The 17,767-nt window shown below is 39.9% G+C and overlaps 1 protein-coding gene and 2 long non-coding RNA genes across 3 annotated transcripts; 2 read left to right on the forward strand and 1 right to left on the reverse strand.

Annotated features, from left to right (window-relative positions):
* Positions 1-2,388: 2,388 nt before the first annotated feature.
* On the forward strand, positions 2,389-5,405 carry LOC145422561 (uncharacterized). The gene is made up of 3 exons (XR_013903872.1): positions 2,389-2,477; positions 3,604-3,739; positions 5,023-5,405. It is a non-coding gene; the product is annotated as an uncharacterized LOC145422561 (long non-coding RNA).
* A 1,683-nt stretch (positions 5,406-7,088) lies between these two features.
* On the forward strand, positions 7,089-10,038 carry LOC145425668 (uncharacterized). Its single transcript, XR_013906394.1, has 3 exons — positions 7,089-7,365; positions 7,445-7,690; positions 7,777-10,038. It is a non-coding gene; the product is annotated as an uncharacterized LOC145425668 (long non-coding RNA).
* Positions 10,039-14,821: 4,783 nt separating this feature from the next.
* On the reverse strand, positions 14,822-15,677 carry LOC113017300 (alpha-2,8-sialyltransferase 8F-like; the record flags this gene model as incomplete). Its single annotated transcript, XM_026160469.2, is given in 3 exon segments — positions 14,822-15,299; positions 15,379-15,471; positions 15,553-15,677. Coding segments are annotated over 3 exon segments (696 nt in total), but the record flags the coding sequence as incomplete, so codon positions are not given.
* Positions 15,678-17,767: the final 2,090 nt, after the last annotated feature.

Here is a 17,767-nt window from a genome sequence, read left to right on the forward strand (position 1 = left end):
GAGTAAGGACTGAAGTAAGTGTGGGGCTTCACAGATGCCAGTTAGACATTGTTCCAGTGGAACAGCTGAAGCTGCTCTTATGATCAATTGTCTTGCAGTAAATAGGCCTGGAAGAGTTTAGATATGGAAATGTTTCGGATAAGTTTCAAACATTATCTTATCTGTTACCGGTTCCCCATTTTGTCTGTTTATTGTAAGTTTGTGGGTTTGGTTTTTTTAGACATTATTATATCCAACCACCAGAATCAAGCTGCTGGTCTCTGATAGGTCAAATTATTCTCAATCAAAATGAAACCAATGAAACAAATAAGGTTTAATCTGAGGATCTCTCAATATTTAGGATATCTACACCATTTGTCATCATCTAGTATGAGAAAATTCCAGCGTCTCATCCTTTCCACAGGGTTATTGAGGTTGATTAAATAATAATTGCCTGTATTGTATTTTACTTAGTCCCTATGGACCCCAAAGCGCTTTACACATCCAGTCATCCACCCATTCACACAGTGGTGATGGCAGCTACATTGTAGCCACAGCTGCCCTGGGGTGCACTGACAGAGGCGAGGTTGCCGCATACTGGCACCACCAGTTGGATGGTGGCAACGGATGGCAACGGATGAAGTGTCTTGCCCAAGGACACAACAACCGAGACCGGGGCTCGAACAAACAACCTTCCGATTACAAGACGAACTGCCAACTCTTGAGCCACAATCAGCCAGGTTATCACATAAATAACTGTGATCCTCAACTTCCAGGCAAGAAGAGGAAGTTGAAGTCACTGCTGTGAAGAAATTGACACTATAGTTCACATTGGCTCACTAAAAAAGGACATAAGAAGATTGGAAAAATGTTGCCTGGTTTCACGACTCTCCATTTTTCTGCAACATTTGGATGGGAGGTTATGGCTTCAAGTAACTTAAAGAAGTCCAGACCACCTATTGCATCCAAGTTGTGCAGAAGAACATTTCTGACAACCCAACATGTGGAAAGTTAAAGCTGATGTGCCACAGCACCACATGCATTAGAGAACCTTTTGGATTTGGTGAAAGGAGAGCTTTGAATTGTGGACAAGTAGCTGACAAGTCTTCAGCAACTGTGTGATGATATCTTGCCAATATAGACTAAATTCTCTGAGGTGAATAAATTTCCGCCATGAAGAAGGCAAAAGATGGTTGAAACCAGTACTAGCAAGAAATGTTATATAAAGTATCCATTTAGAATTGGAGATCATTTATGGAGACCAGTTTCATCCCTTCTGTTTCTTTATCTACATATGATAGTATTTGTGGATATACCCACCCTGCTGCCAGTCCCTCTGAGACCTCCCCCAAACTGCAGCCTCAATTCACTTTCAAGCTGTCTGCCGCTACCTGCTAGAAATGCTGTCAAACCTGAAGTGAGGCTGTGGTCTCAGTGAGTGAATTGAGCAGTATGATGTCGCCAGTGCCTGCAGACAACTTGTTTGGTAATGCAGCAGCAGCAGTGTGGTGTCCTTTCCTCTGATGTTACGGTAAATGGGTTAGACCAGTCTCACCAATGAGGCAAGCTGTGGCTCAGACTGTCTGTTTAAATTAACCATCTTAAATTAACAATCAATATTCTAATTCAAGATTATTAAATCATTCTCAATACAAGTAAAGCATAAAAATCACTTTCAACTTTAGCAAATAAAACTAAAAGCCTTATTTCAGGAAGTAGAGCAGGTAGCACTATGAGTGTTAAACGCAAACGCAGTTGTTCTGCGTTTGCATTTAACACTAAGATGATGCATTAATCTGTGTGGAGCATCTATTTTTTCAGTCTGTGATTAACAGGAAACTAGCAGCTGTGCGGTGATCTAGTTTCCTGTTTCTGATGAAAACACTTTAACTGCTCAGGTTTTATTTTTAGGACCGCAGAGTTTTCTTGCACAGTAGCAGCATAAAAAAGAAAAAAAATCAAGACATTACTTTGTAGTTCTTGGAGGTGTCTGCCCTATACAATGCTATCCCAGATTCAATACTTTATAACCCAGATGCAACATACCCCTCTTGTCTGTATTTGTTTATGGTAAGCCCTCTTTACCCTGCACATTAAAAAAAACACCTATATACGAATGGCATGGATCTCTGCATCTTGATCTCATTGCAGGTCTATCCAAACTTCTCGCTGTACTTTTGGAGGTCTCTTTACTGTGTAGTCCTGTTTCTCCTCACTTCTCGGGTGATGTTGTTGCCTGGATTCTACAGTGCATCGTATCCACACTGTAAAAAAAATCCGTAAAAATACAGTACAATCTACTGTATAAACGTGAAGGAATTTTCCGTATTAGTCATTTACAGGTATTTTTCTGTATTTCTAAACTACTGCAATGCATTGTGGGAAAAAGAACCTGAAAAGGAGGGAAAAGTAAGCGCAAAAGCAGCCATTAGGCTTCTTTCAGGCTTCATCTGGATTTTGGATTCTGAAGTTGGAGAAACTGCCTTCAAATTTCTGTGGTAAGAATTAAAACTCATGTTTCGTTTTATTAAAATAATGTTTTTCAAAAGACTCCGTGTTTTTATTTAGAAAGAATTGTTAATTTATTTGTTAACTGGTTTCGGCTGTCTCCAGACAAGTCAGGAATATTTTGCTGACTCATTTTTTAAAATAATTGTTATTTAGGTTTAACATGACTTAAGCTTTATTTTAGTTAATGTTAAAATAATTTTTACTGTGATACCACCAGTTTTGCCCTTCAGTGGCTGAACCAGTTTTCATAAATATTAAAGTTAGCTGTCTGTGTCTCTCTGGGTATTACACAGCTGTGACTGCTGACTAGCTAATTAGCGAAAGTCAGCGATGTGGATAACTGGGAAAGTGAGAACTTCATGGTTCTAGAAATTATTCTAGGACTCTAATAAGTACTGTATCAATACCTGTGTTTTACAGTTGGCTCTACTGTACACTTTAAAGGGTTTCAGGCAAAGTTACACTAACCCTAGTTTAAGCCTCAGACCTTCCTGGCTTACGCTAGCAAATGCTAATGTTAGCCTCTGATTTGGGCTGCTAAAGTAAAGACTTTTAGCTAGCTGACCAGCATAGATTATTTCGGTGGTTAACAGACTGTAGTGGTAAAATTATTGAAAGTATAGTTTCACCTCAGCACATTTACAATTACAGTATGTCTATTTTGTAGCACATAGAAATGTTTAGTTAATATTTACAGACAGACACATTTTCCCTGTAACTGTGTTTTTACTCCAACATTTGTTGAAAATGTAATTTATGAAATGCTGAGCAGCATTTTTTTGTATGTGGAATATTTTTGTCACCCCACTGTGCTAATGTGATTAAATACTAAAAATGATTACTAAAAAAATTCAATAATAAATCAATAATAACTATTTCTTGATTGAACTATAATGTAAGCGCAGTGCTGGTGTGCAGGGGCTCTATATGCCTTGTCTATATCAAGCTTTTAGCCAAATATAAGCAGAGATATTTGTATCTTTCTTAAAAATCCAGATCCTTACAGATTATTTGAGAAATGGATCAACAGCTATCACTACTTGAAGCACTTTAAGTCCTGCAGTGGAAAAATATCCCTTATTTCACCTTTGATCACACACTTTGGTTTTCCAGTGCAGAGCAATGGCCAAGAAAAGGAAAGACTTCCCCGAGTGGAAAAAAAAGATGAAGATACAAGCTGGTGATGATCCAGAGCAGCTGGTCTCAGGAAATGAAGAAAAACCCTGATCACCTTCTCTACAAACACAAGGTGAGTTTAATGTTGTGGTTGATTTAGTTTTTCAAGGTATGTATGTTACTTTAATTATAAACTGCTTTTGTTGCAACAGAATGGTGTTATGTGTATGCAACTCTACGTGAATTATAATCCTTTGTAGGGCTGCGTGATATGACCAAAATCTCATATCCCAATATAAGACGTATCTCTCCTGATAACGATATATATCACAAAATAGTGCATTTTCTGTAAATTCTGTGATTCTCGGGCAACTCGACTTATGTGAAATGTTTTCAGTTGGGCGTCGTGTACCTGGAGTCGAGTGTTTTGACCGATGCATGAAACTATACATTTTTAGACATGAGTTTAAATGGCCGCCATTTTCTTTCTGAGTATTTATTACACGGCGTGCTGCAAGGAAAAGCCTGTTCTAACGTTTGAGTCTAAGGATTATTTTGAGCACCTGACGACTCTTTTTTGCTTTTCATTCGTAAACTCTCTCGAAACTCTTTCATGTGATTCTTGTGTAGGTGGTTAAAGAGGTTTGTCGTGTTCGAGTGGTGGTGGGGACCAGTTTGTGGCATAATTTGCATAGTACAGTTTTCTGGGGCGTGTCAGACTTTTCATAACCAAACCATGTCCATGCTACAGAGGTAGCCCCTCATTTAACAATAAGGTCCTCGATTTGTTTTGACTGGTCCTTCTGGTTCTGCCTCATCCTTGCTGGCCATGCTGGTATTCTCTGTGCCTTCATCTGCGTGGTGACTGTAAGCGCCATTTATAGTTACTTGATGTTTTTATTTGAGGTCATTTGTTTGATGCATATTCTGAAATTTTATGTTTGAGAATAATGTATATCATTTCAGTTTAGTTTGAAAAGTCTCAACAGAAACTTGAGCTTTATTGTGAAAGGTTTATGTGGAAAATAAACAAGCGGACGGCGGAGCCACACGATGGTTTTATCCTCATTGTTGGTAACGAAAGTACGCGTAAAAACAGTCACTTGTCCGTCCATAGTGTGGTTATTTTAAGTATAAGAGAAGGAGAGAACTTTAAGAAATAATATAGCAACTACAGTGACCATCAAAACCATGAAAAAAATATTGCCGTAAACAGTTTATTTTGCAACACCACAAAACAAAGAATAGTGTATAATATGAAACGATAGACATTTTTATATCGTAATCTGATATATATCGTCATATCGCACAGCCCTAATCCTTTTTTTGTTTATGTTGTTTATGCTCTAGGTAAAAAAAAATTATAAAAATACAAACTTTTTAAAAATGTCTTGTTGTTTCTCTTTTTTTCCTCAGAATAAATTGCGACTAGTCTCAATGGCTGACACGGAGGAGCAACACAGCGACACGTTAACTCCGACTGCTGCAGTTCCTGTATGAACTGAGCAACTCTTAAAACCCAAGGAAAAGCTGTGTGTATTTTACTTAAAGCTCAGATGGACCTTGATGTACTAACATGCAGGCTGGATTCAGGACTTTGTCACACTGTTATATGAAGAGCGGTAACAAGACTTTGTAGTAATTTGTCTTACTATTGTCTTATTTGTTGTGATTTAGGGTCTGTGCGCACAAGCAGAGGTTTTTGTTTGTAACTGTAACCTCGTTTTCAGAGCCTTGTCTAACATTTAATGGTCATGAAATATGTCAGACTTTTTCCTCTACTTAACCAGCTTAGAGAATTTGAACACCGTGGAGAAAAAGGTGTGCATTAAGGATTTTGAACTATGATGTTTAAGTGTTGTCACTGCTGAGGATTCGTGGACACAGATCCTTATTCACTATGCTGCTGTTTACAGTTTAACTTTTCATCAGAACAAGCACTTCTAATTATACTTTGCTCCTCACTGACAAAACAAGTCCTGTAAATACACTTTTATCTTTAAGTTTGGGACAGTAATCTGTCTTAATTTATTATGTGTTGTAGTTATCATATGGGGAAAAGTCCTGTGGTTATCCATCAGTCCTGTTCGAATAAACCCAAAGTTCAGGAACATCTTCTTTAGATTTGTTCAGTTGTATTCATGTGGCACCACTTAAACAGTCAACAAATTTTGACTCAAGTATGTTATATTGTAAGGTAAAGAGCCCAAAGAGTTAATCTCAGACAAATGTTCACACAAATGTGAATTACATTCACTTCATTAATGAAGTGAATGCAATTCAGTAATCAAAGGTCTTTGGCTATAACTGACTACATGTGTATACTGTATCATAAGTGGACAGAGATGGATGTAAACCACACCTTAACCATTTGGCTGAGGCAAAACTACCACAAGGCAGTGATTATAACTCAAAGGTACTCTGGATATTATTAAATGTGAACATGTCGTTAAATATGACATTTTTTGTTTGTCAGGTGTCCTGTTTGAAGAAAACACTTGGTAGCCACTTGAATGAATGTAAATAAACACATTTACATGAGGGCAACCTGATTTCAAGGTAATAAAAATGCTCAAATTTGAAAGCTTGTGAGTTATTTTGTTCATGTATCAGCTGTTTAGTAGTTTTATGACAAGATGGATGCTGTCATTATATTTTAGTATAGTGTTTGAGTTAAGGAGAATAAAAGAATATTTAACATTAATTGTACCAATGTTGTTGTGTACGAAGCACAAATTAATTTAAGTTTTAATTTATGAATTTTTGAGTACATGGTGTACTAGGTTGTAATTGCATAGAAATGTATGTTTAAGGATATAAAGAACTATATTTAATGAGTTACAGTGAAAAGAAGTGCTTGGAAATAGTAATATAAACAGAAATTTCAATTTTTCTATTAACGGAAAATATCAGTTAATGATACAGAAAATATACTGTGAATAAACGGAATTTTCTGTTTTATAGCTGAAGGAAATGTCCGTAAATAGTACAGAGAGTATACTGTAAATCTACAGAATTTTCCGTTTTATCATTTACAGAAAGGTCCGTCAAACCTCCGTAAAAAAAACAGAAAATGTACTGGCAGAAAATTACCAGGACATTTTCTGTTTTTCTACGGAATATTTTTTTACAGTGCATCTCTATCTTCTTTTTCTTCAATCTAGTGTCTCCTCTTAATATGTGGTTGCCACATAATAAAAGGAGACACCAGAGTTTAATGTTCCTTGGTTACCTTTAGAAAACTAAATTGTTTTCCTCTTGGTGATTCAGTGAACTGTTTTATTTCTCTTCAGTTCTGATCTTAGTGCTGAGCTGTGCAGCAAATCAAGGTCAGTAACCTTTTTTCATTTATTTATTCCAATTATGTTAAATGACCAAGTCTGTTACTCCTTCTTTCAGTGGGGGTTACTAATGTAAAACTACTGAATGTAGGAATAATTTTGTGGCATTATTTTTAAAAAAGATCAACATAATTTTTCTTTTAACCCTCACAGCTCGTCTGACTGTGAGTCCCAGCAGCTCTCAGTTCTTTAAAGATGATTTTGTGTCTCTGAGCTGTGAGGAGGACGACAGCTCTGCTGGATGGACTCTGAGGAGAAACACAAACACGGAAAACAGGACTCTGTGTGGGGTCGACTGGGGAAAAAAAGAATAGTTCTTCCTGGAAAATCACTGATCTCTTTACATGGGACAGTGGAGTTTACTGGTGTGAGTCCAATCAGAGTACCATCAGTAACATGGTTAACCTGACAGTCGCTGGTAAGCTGAGTGTGTGGAGTTAGTGTTGATGAAGCTGTGTGTAAATGGATGAAATGCTGTAGTTTGTCTCTGTGTTGAGGTGGATCAGTGATCCTGCAGAGTCCTGTCCTCCCTGTGATGGAGGGAGATGACGTCACTCTGCTCTGTAAAACAAAGACCACTCCCTCCAACCTCCCAGCTGCTTTCTATAAAGATGGCTCCCTCATCAGGAAGCAGCCTACAGGTCACATGACCATCCAGCATGTTTCCAGGTCTGATGAAGGCCTCTACAAGTGTGACATCAGCGGTCATGGAGAGTCTCCATCCAGCTGGATCACTATCACAGGTGACACACTCACCTGTCTGTGTTTCTGCAGGTTTCAACATTCCCAATGTGATGACAACTTCATGACTGTGTTTGCTTTGTTTTAGACAAACCCACCACCACACCTCCACCTACATCCACACCTCCTGGTTGCACCTCTTGTGATACATCACTCTCCCCGCCTGTTGTCTCTGTGTTGTCATTCTTTTTAACAGTCTGTGTTGCAACTCTACTCATTTCAATAATTCTGTTGATAAAACTTTGTGATGTTAGAAAACCTGAAGGTGACACTCGGACCTCTGGATTTGTCTCAGGTTTGGTTTTTTCAGAACTATGTAAAAGTATATCAATGACTTTAAACGTGTCATCAAAACTTGCACAGCGTCATACTGCTGTTCCTTTTGGTTTCGCTTCAGCTAATCAAGTGGAAGCTATAGAAGACAATCCAATCAGTGACGTCTTATGTGACATCGGACAGAGCAGAGGTGGTGTTCATGTTCTTTGTTTCTACTAATGAACAAATAAATGAATAAAAAATGATTATCTGCTCTTCTTCCCTTTTCTGGGAGGCAGTGGGGAGGTAGAGCGTACAGACCGATCCAGCGGGGAGGTGTGGGAAGCCAGATCAGGCGCCCCCCTTCTGGCTCTCCTCTCTGCTCTCTCCTATCTTGTCCCTTTTGTCTTGCTTCTCTCTATCACCTTTTCTATCCCTTTAAAGAAGTGAAGCTCCATAAATGCTAAAGAGTTAAGCATTATTTCTCAGTTGCAGTGAATAGATGAACTGTAGGAAACTAAACAGAAGAAAGAAGAAAAGAAATAACAATTTAACATAAACCACAGACACTCCAGGGCCTGATCAACCCTGGCAGGGCCTCCTTGATGAGGGTGTCTAGTGATAATGGCCGAAACACCCGATGAATCCAAGGTCCAGTACTGGCGATGTGTCCCAAATCTTAATATGACAATCTAGATCAGAAATCTAATCCCCCTAAAAATGGCAGATTAGCCTTAAAGATGGAAAGTTGAGGCACACAACGATGTCTCTGGGCTGCCTTTCCTCATAACAGGCATCCCTCAAGATTCTCGCCATTTAAAGCAATGCATTATCAGGGACTACAACATCTAGTCCTTTTATTGAATCAAATAAATAAATCACTCAAATAAACAAATAGCTTATCCTTCAGCTACCTTTTGACCGCCAACTGACCTTTGACCTTTCTGTTTACATCATTCTCCTTGTGTCTGTGTGGGTTTTCTCTGGGCGCTCCAGCTTAGTCCCACTGCCTAAGACAAACGAGTGAAGTTATTTGGTGATTCTCGAGTGATTGTGATTGAGTGTGGATAGTTTGTCTTGCTACAGTGTTTCCATCAGAGCCAGATGCCATCTCCCCCCTAAAAGATGTAGTCCACCAGTCCAACCACTGCAGTCCAGCTGAGGGTCTCGAATCCGTCCACCCAACACCCCAGATAACAATTACTTGTATAACCGATTAGTAGATATCTTCTGTTCTTTACATGGAGTTACAGTCACACAACTTTTGTGAGACAAGAAAATCAATTCAACAGTGAAAAAGATTTTTATTACAAAAAAAAAGAAAAAAGACTAAAACAAAAAGCAATAATAATAATTGTCTTTATCACCACTGCAATTATCTGGTTTCGCTGCAGGATCAGTTAGCTTTGGTCTCATTTCTTTGTTCTTATTTGTGTGGTTCTATGGGTTTTACAAAGATTTCTGATCAAAATTTGAGGCGTTGTGGCAAACCCGTGCGCACTTCTCTTTACTTTAACCAGACTGTAAACAGCATGAACATCATTCAGAAGGTCGACAGTGCACAGAATATATTTAGAACAAACTGGACGTGTCTATTTGTACATTTTGATTCAAGGAAATTGAATTTATGAGACTTTACTTCAGTTGTTTTTCAAACTAAGCATGCCACCATAGTATTATATCTTTCGAATTATGCAGCTGCACACATTCATCTTAGCGTGTTTTTCAGTGTTTGTGGACACAGGGTATAGATTTTCTTTTAAACTTCTATGGCTGATTGCTTTGCTACTACATTGTTCTTCAGTTTATTGCTATTATGTCAGTTTTACCAAAGAAAAAGAAGTAAATATTACATATATTGTGAGGATAAATGTTCAAACAGGTCATGTTTTTGATGCAGTTGTAAGTGCCGTGTTTGATTGTGATATTTGCCTGTAAGTTGCACAAATGTGAGTCATTATGTTGCTGTGTATAATTAAATGAAAATGAAAAAACAAATGTAATGCTTATTATTAACAAAATTCATGTGAAGCAGCAAAGTTAATAAATTCATATATAAAGTGTTTTTTTCACTGACTTAATTTCATGGATACAAATACAAAACAAATTCATTGTTCAGGGTAAAGTACTACTTTAATAGATATAAATCAGGTTTTTATCATATATATTAATTCTTTAGACAAATTTTAAACTGCATTTTTGTACATAGTTTCCATAAAGACAATGATGAATCTGTGCCTGTCATAAAAACTGACAACAAATGGATCAGAGCCACATCTGTATGTTTTAAAGAACAATCTAGTGAAAGCTAGCTTGCTGTGACAGTTGACTCTTTAGCTGCATCGTAACAAATGCAATGTACTGCAGGCTCACAGGTAAACAATTCTATCAGTACTTTCAAAGTCTTAAAACTGTAAATCTTATGTGGATTTAGAATTGATAAGTTGACTGTGTTGTGCCCCCTGGTCTGACAGGTGGCTGGGAGGTGTGCAATCCTAGATCCTGCAGCTGTGCATTAAAATAAAGAGGCACAGATCATGAGCTTGTTTACAGTTTCAACTGCAGGATTTATTCTGCAGATTTGCCTCCAAAGAGGGTTTACGTTCCTCCTGAGCATTAGGCGCCATCTAGTGGTATCTTTAAGTAATGCCACAGAACATGTAAAGATAACCGTGATTCAGCAAATATAATAAGACATAATAAGCACAAAAAATATAACGGGGGTGTCCATTTTTTTTTACCTTGTTTGAAGACATGAACTGAACTTAAATCCCCATAAGTTATGAATGCTCTTCTATTCTATTCAATTCAATTTTATTTATATAGCACCAAACCACAACAGTCGCCTCAAGGCGCTTTATATTGTACAGTATATCCTATAATAATACATATGGTGAAAAACCCAACAATCATATGACCCCTTATGAGCAGCACTTTGGCAACAGTGGGAAGGAAAAACTCCCTTTTAACAGGAAGAAACCTCCAGCAGAACCAGGCTCAGGGACGGGCGTCCGTCTGCTGCGATCTCCTGCTTCTTATCCCTTAACTTTTTAAATATTAGTTTAACTCATATTTCTGGCTTAAACACACATTTTTAACCTTTTACAAATGCTTGAAAGTGTTTATGTTTGAAAGTGTCAACAGTCAGTGCTGCAGAGAATTGTCTTTGTTGCAGAACCAAAAGTGACCACTAGCAGAGTAATATAAAGGTTGTAACAGAAGTAGTGGCTTAAAAGCAAATTGTGATTTCTCAATTTCTATCTAAAGTCTCTATTTTCTTGTAGCGTATTGTACCCTCCTAACGAGGAGTGTATCAACTTTATCATGACCATGCACTGCAAATGTTGTTAAAAAGAAACTTTAGCAAAAAAATTAATTTCTAACACATGAAATGGAACAATAATTAAAAGAAAGACTGTTGAAATAATCAGAATCAGAATCAGAATACTTTATTGATCCCTGGGGGAAATTATTTTTTGTTACAGTGCTCCATTTTAAACCAACATTAAGACAAGACAGACAATACGCTAACTAAGAATAGTACAATATATACATATATATACATACATACATACATAAGTCACTTATAAATAAATATTTGGAAAAGAAACATGTGTAGTTGTAGCAGCAAACAGTGTGTTAAGTGGATGCGTTGTACAGGGAGATGGCCACAGGCAGGAATGATTTCCTGTGTCGTTCAGTGGTGCTTTTCGGTAATCTCAGTCTCTCACTGAACGAGCTCCTGTGACTGACCAACATGTCATGGAGTGGGTGGGAGGTGTTATCCAACATTGTCTTTATCTTGGACAGCATCCGCCTCTCCGACACCACCTTGAGGGAGTCCAGCTCCATCCCCACAACATTGCTGGCCTTACAGATCAGTTTATTAAGTCTGTTGGCATCTGCGACCCTCAGCCTGCTCCCCCAGCATGCAACAGCATAGAGGATCGCACTGGCCACCACAGACTCATAGAAAATCCTCAGCATTTTCTGGCAGATGTTGAAGGACCTCAGTCGCCTCAAAAAATAGAGACGACTCTGGCCCTTCCTGTAAAGTGCTGTGGTGTTTTTAGCCCAGTCCAGTTTATTGTCAATGTGTACTCCAAGGTATTTATAGTCCTCCACAATGTCAACACTGACCCCCTGGATTGAAACAGGGGTCAAGTGTTTCCTGGTCTTCCTGAAGTCCACGATCAGTTCCTTGGTCTTTGCCACGTTGAGCTGCAGATGATTCTGCTCACACCACGTGACAAAGGAGTCGACCACAGCCCGGTACTCTGTCTCATCATCCCTGCTGATGCATCCAACCACCGCAGAGTCATCAGAAAACTTCTGAAGATGGCAGGTCTCTGTGCAGTGGCTGAAGTCTGTGGTGTAGAGGGTGAAGAGGAAGGGGGAGAGGACAGTCCCCTGTGGTGCCCCTGTGTTGCTAATCACCTTGTCAGACACACACTGTGGGAGACGTACATATTGTGGTCTTCCTGTCAGGTAATCAACAATCCAGGACACCAGAGAAGCATCCACCTGCATCGCTGCTAACTTATCACCCAGGAGGGTCGGCCTGATGGTGTTGAAAGCACTGGAAAAGTCAAAAAACATGACCCTCACAGTGCTCGCCGGCTGGTCCAGATGGGTGTAGACACGATTGAGCAGGTAGATGATGGCGTCCTCTGTTCCGAGACGAGGCTGATAAGCGAACTGAAGGGGATCCAGATGTGGTCTTACTATGGGTCGCAGCTGGTCCAGGATGAGCCTTTCCAGGGTCTTCATGATGTGGGAGGTCAGTGCCACGGGCCTGTAATCCTGGGGGCCACTGGGACGAGGCGTCTTTGGTACAGGGACGAGGCATGATGTCTTCCACATCACCGGGACCCTCTGCAGACTCAGACTCAGCATAAACAGTTTATGAAAGACTCCACACAGCTGGGGGGCACAGGCCTTGAGGACAAGGGGACTCACTCCGTCTGGTCCAGCAGACTTGCCTGAGTGAAGTCTCCTCATTTGCATCTCAACCTGGTATTGAGTGAAGGTGATGGGTGGGGGAGGGGTGTCAGGAATCTCACAGGAGGCAACATGTGAAGAGAGAGGCTGGCACAGTGGTGTGGCTCTGGATTCCAGGCTGACTGCAGGTGAGGTTGTGGGGGTGGGAGCAGACACTGTGGTGTCGAATCTATTGAAAAACAGATTCAACTCGTCGGCTCTATTCTCACCTCCCTCAGCTCCCCTGCTGTTGGTTGGCCTGAATCCAGTGATGGTCTTCATGCCCCTCCACACCTCTCTCATGCTGTTCTGCTGGAGTTTCCACTCCAGCTTCCTCCTGTAATTGTCCTTAGCCTCTCTGATCTTGTCCTTTAGTAACACCTGGACCTTCCTCACCTCCTCTTTGTTGCCCCCTCTGAAAGCCCTCTTCTTGTTGTTGAGGAGGGCTTTGATGTCCTTAGTCACCCACGGCTTGTTATTTGGGTAACAATGAACAGTCTGAGCTGGAACAATGGAGTCGGTGCAGAAAGTTATGTAGCCTGTGATACACTCAGTAAGCCCATTGATGTCCTCGGCGTGAGGCTCACAGAGTGTTTCCCAGTCGGTCACCTCGAAACAGCCCTGTAGTTCCGCTATTGCCTCCTCTGACCACCTCCTAACAGTCCTGGTGGTCACAGGTTCCCTCCTCACAATTGGCACATAGCGGGGGGTGAGGTGAATCAGGTTATGATCTGACCTACCAAGTGGGGGGAGGGAGGAGGAGCTGTATGCATCCTTGACGTTAGCATACAGTAAGTCTAAAGTTTTCTCTCCCCTGGTGGGACAGTCCACATATTGTTTGAATGTTGGTAGTGTATTGTCCAGTGATACATGGTTGAAGTCACCCGAGATCACAATAAAGGCACTCAGGTGCTGAGTCTGTAGCCGAGCTATGGCAGAGTGGATAGTGTCACATGCAGCTGTGGGGTTAGCAGAGGGGGGAACATAAACAGCCACCAAGATGACGTGAGAGAATTCCCTGGGTAAATAATACGGCCTGAGTCCAACAGCACACAGTTCAGTGTCCGGGCAACAAATCCTTTCTTTGATTGTTATGTTGGCAGGGTTACACCACCGGTTGTTAACTAAAACAGCAAGCCCACCTCCTTTACGCTTACCGCTAGCGATGCTGTCCCTGTCCGCCCGAACAGTGTGGAAGCCTTCCACGGAAGCATTCTCATCGGGAATGTCCTGGTGCAGCCATGATTCGGTGAAACACATCAGGCTACACTCTCGGTATTCCCTCTGACTCCGTACCAGTGCTGAGAGCTCGTCGATTTTAATTGCCAACGATCGCACATTTCCCATCACGATAGACGGCAGACACGGTTTAAACCTCCTCCTCGCTTCGAGCCTCCGCTGTCTCACCGTCACCTTTTTTCTTCTCTTCTGTCCTTGACCTCTGCATCCCCGATGTGTTTTCCTCCAAATTTCAGCTGGTACTTCTGCGGGCACTTCTGCGGGCCTGGCCAGCGAGCCGGCCGGCATCAGGGCGATCAGCTGATCTCTGGAGTAAACAGTCCGTGCGTGTAGGAGATGTGCCGCGGTCCTGTTCCATGATAAAAGTAACAGTTCCACGGCCACCAGAAGAACAAAAACTCTCTCAATCCACATGATTGAGTAAGAGATAGAAAACGGAGGAAAATACAAGTCAGAAAAAAAAAGAATACGTAAGAAAAAAGAGCTAAACTAAGAGAAAAGCAGGAGCGACTGTAACAGGCTGCACGCTGGTTGGCGCATGCGCACTAATCATGTAATAAGTAGTGTACATCTCTCTAATACGTTTGGATTTGAGTGCAAATGTCTTGGCCTCTCAGTTGGATACTTGAACATATTCTTTTGTTATTGCAAAATTCAAACTAGACCTGATCTGATTTACAGTCTCCAAGGTGAAGCTTGAGCACGCCCTCATTATGCAGCTCCACCAAGTGGGAAAACTAATTTGGCATTGCATGGACTTTCCTATTATAGGGTACATTATTATAGTAGTGGTTAGTCAGGGGAAAGAGTTTATCTGGGTGATTACTAAATGGCCAGAATCCATACAAATGCACCGTTTCACAAAATTCCAGTGCCAGGCTAGTCATATATAATCCAGTGCTAGGTCGATATTCCTTTAACCCCAGAGATTCCCAGAATTTGACCAGTCTTTCGAGATACCTAGGGTTTATGAAGATTGGTTGGATAGGGATATCCATGTCCTCAATGGCATACACAGCCCGCTGACAAACTGGGCGAGTAAAACCAAAGGAGAAGCAAGGAAAGAGAAGCAGGGAGTTGCCATACTGTTGGAGACTGTCTGCAAACGCCCCACGACGTCCCGTCAGTGACCCATACCTGCAAATTAACGCATGACTTAAAGCAACAAGACATAAACTAACAAGTCGGTTCAATGTCGGGTTCATTAATTGCTCACTTATGCATGAAGATGCTTGGGTTTGCTGTCACAAGATTAGTCTTCTTGCCGACATCATTGTGAAATTCATTTTCCAGAGGAGGAAGGTTGCACCTGAAATAACATGAAATATTACTTTCAGAGAGAAGAGTCCTCATCACGATTTCCATTCCTTACAGTGAACATCTTTCTCACCTAATAACAAAATCAGCTGAATCAATCATTTTTCCACAGCCGCTGTTTGTTAGAATCCCACCGCTCCCAACAATTGAACAAGTGTCCCATCTCTTTTTTGAGAAAGGATTCTCCTGGAAGTGACATCAACAGATTATAAATAACAAAGAGCAACATTTACAGTGCTTGTAACATACAGTGTGTGAAAGACAACTACTCATTGTATTTAGGAACTGATGTGATTTAATCCCTTAAGGATGATGACTCATCTGTTCAAATCTGCATATTCACTGTGAATCCACTGTTTGTTCATTTTATCTTGTGCTTGTATTTTATTGTTCTCATTCTGCCATTGTTTTACTAAGTGTTTTATCCTATTGTAAAGTGTCCTTGGGTGACTTGAATGGTGCTCATAAATAAAATTTATTATTATTATTATTATTATGACAAAACGTAGTCAAGTCATGTTTGAAAATTTGAAGAACAGAGGCATGAAACATGTGTAACACTTCTGGAGTCGTTACAGTATACTAGGACCAGTTAGGTTCGACTACTAGAGCAGAAATGAGTGTAGCATGTAATAAAGACCACAGACCAGTAAATACGTTTAAATTGCCGGATTATTATTTTGTGAAGACAGAGAATAGAGTTATAGACACATTATGTAACACATCCAACATCACACATTTAAGGAAAACAAGATATTTTCTTTCCCCTTTTTGTTTAGTATGTTCTGTTAGTTCATCGTATTTATCTCAAAACCTTTTATTTGGCTTTAGAAGGATGTTATTTTCAACCTAGGTTATTGTCTTATTTATTTCAAGTTCTAAGTTCAAGTTTATCCTTCAATCCATTTGAGTTAACAATGTGTTATTTTAAATCAAGTTCAGTTCTTTAAGCCCAAGATTTAATTTAATCTTGGTCTTGGTTCACCTTTAAATTTCAACCAGTTCTTATTTTGTTTTAACCCAACAAAATTATTTACATTTCCATTAACACTATTACAGCATTAAAATGTAAGGTTGACCAAAATAATTTACAGAAACATGTAAAAACTGAAAACAATTCAGCAAAAGGCTGAATGAATCCCTTAAACAAACAAACAAACAAAAGAAAGTTTTCTTTGTGTCCTTTAACTATTAATCCTGGAATTACTCCAAATGATTATCCAGTGCTTTGAAAAGTCCGCTGTTCTTTTGCAGAGGTGTATGGATTAATCCTACCAGTTTTATCAGCGAAAGAGCTCAACGTCCAGCAGGGGGCGTTTCCCTTTTCCTGCTCGGTATAGTTCAATAGGTCCGTGGGTGGCTCGCCATCTTGTTTCTCGCTCAGCGGATCAAACTCCCGATTCTAGCTCAGCATTTCCCGATCCAAACCTTAATGGCCTACCATAACAACAAAATAAAGTGCATAAACATTCGAAAATAACATACGAGTAGCCCTTAAATAACAGTAAAAGTCTGTTTTTTCCAGCTTATTTAGCCGTAAATGAGGTGACGCCAATATGGCGCGCTGAAACACCGTCAAAGGCCTTTGAAGTACAGTCTGTGTGTCGCTTAAGCACGAATCCACCGTTTCTAACAAAAAACAACATAAATCTGCTACCTTGGCTCTCCATTTGCATGAAATGAGCAATATAATACAACAAAACATTTCTTGCATGAAATAAAAGACAATTTCTGAACTCACCAAGTCCCGTTCGGTTATGTTTACAACGCCACCAAGGCAAGGACAGGTCGGAAAAACAAAAATACATTCTCCAGAGTACAAAAATGGCTTCAAGTAGATTTCTGGCTTATTTTTACTATTTTTTCACTCATTTAAGCAGCAGCTCTGCAAGAACTGTCTGCATTTCTCCCTCTCCAGCATCAAAAAGAAGAAACAACCTGATTGGGTGTGGCTATCACAGGAGTCACGCTGCAGCGTGCCCTTTCACAATAAGAGTCTCAACACATATTTTAGACATTTTACCTGAATTAATATAAAACACCATGAATTAGCAAGTTCTGTACCCTTTTAACATGTTTTTAAACACAAATGAAATCCTATAACGAGAATTATATCATTGCTGATGTTTTTAATGAAATTTCTAACCATTATGCTCTATTTATTGACTATTTATCACCTGTAATATTTTTCTTATGACTGTTTTTACTAACAGGCTTTTATTTATTGATAGCTGTGTTAACCAGGGTTACACATGCAGCAAATTTTGTCTTCATATTAGTTCATTCAT

This window comes from Astatotilapia calliptera, chromosome 3 (genome assembly GCF_964374335.1).
Source record: "Astatotilapia calliptera chromosome 3, fAstCal68.1, whole genome shotgun sequence".
NCBI lineage: Eukaryota > Metazoa > Chordata > Actinopteri > Cichliformes > Cichlidae > Astatotilapia > Astatotilapia calliptera.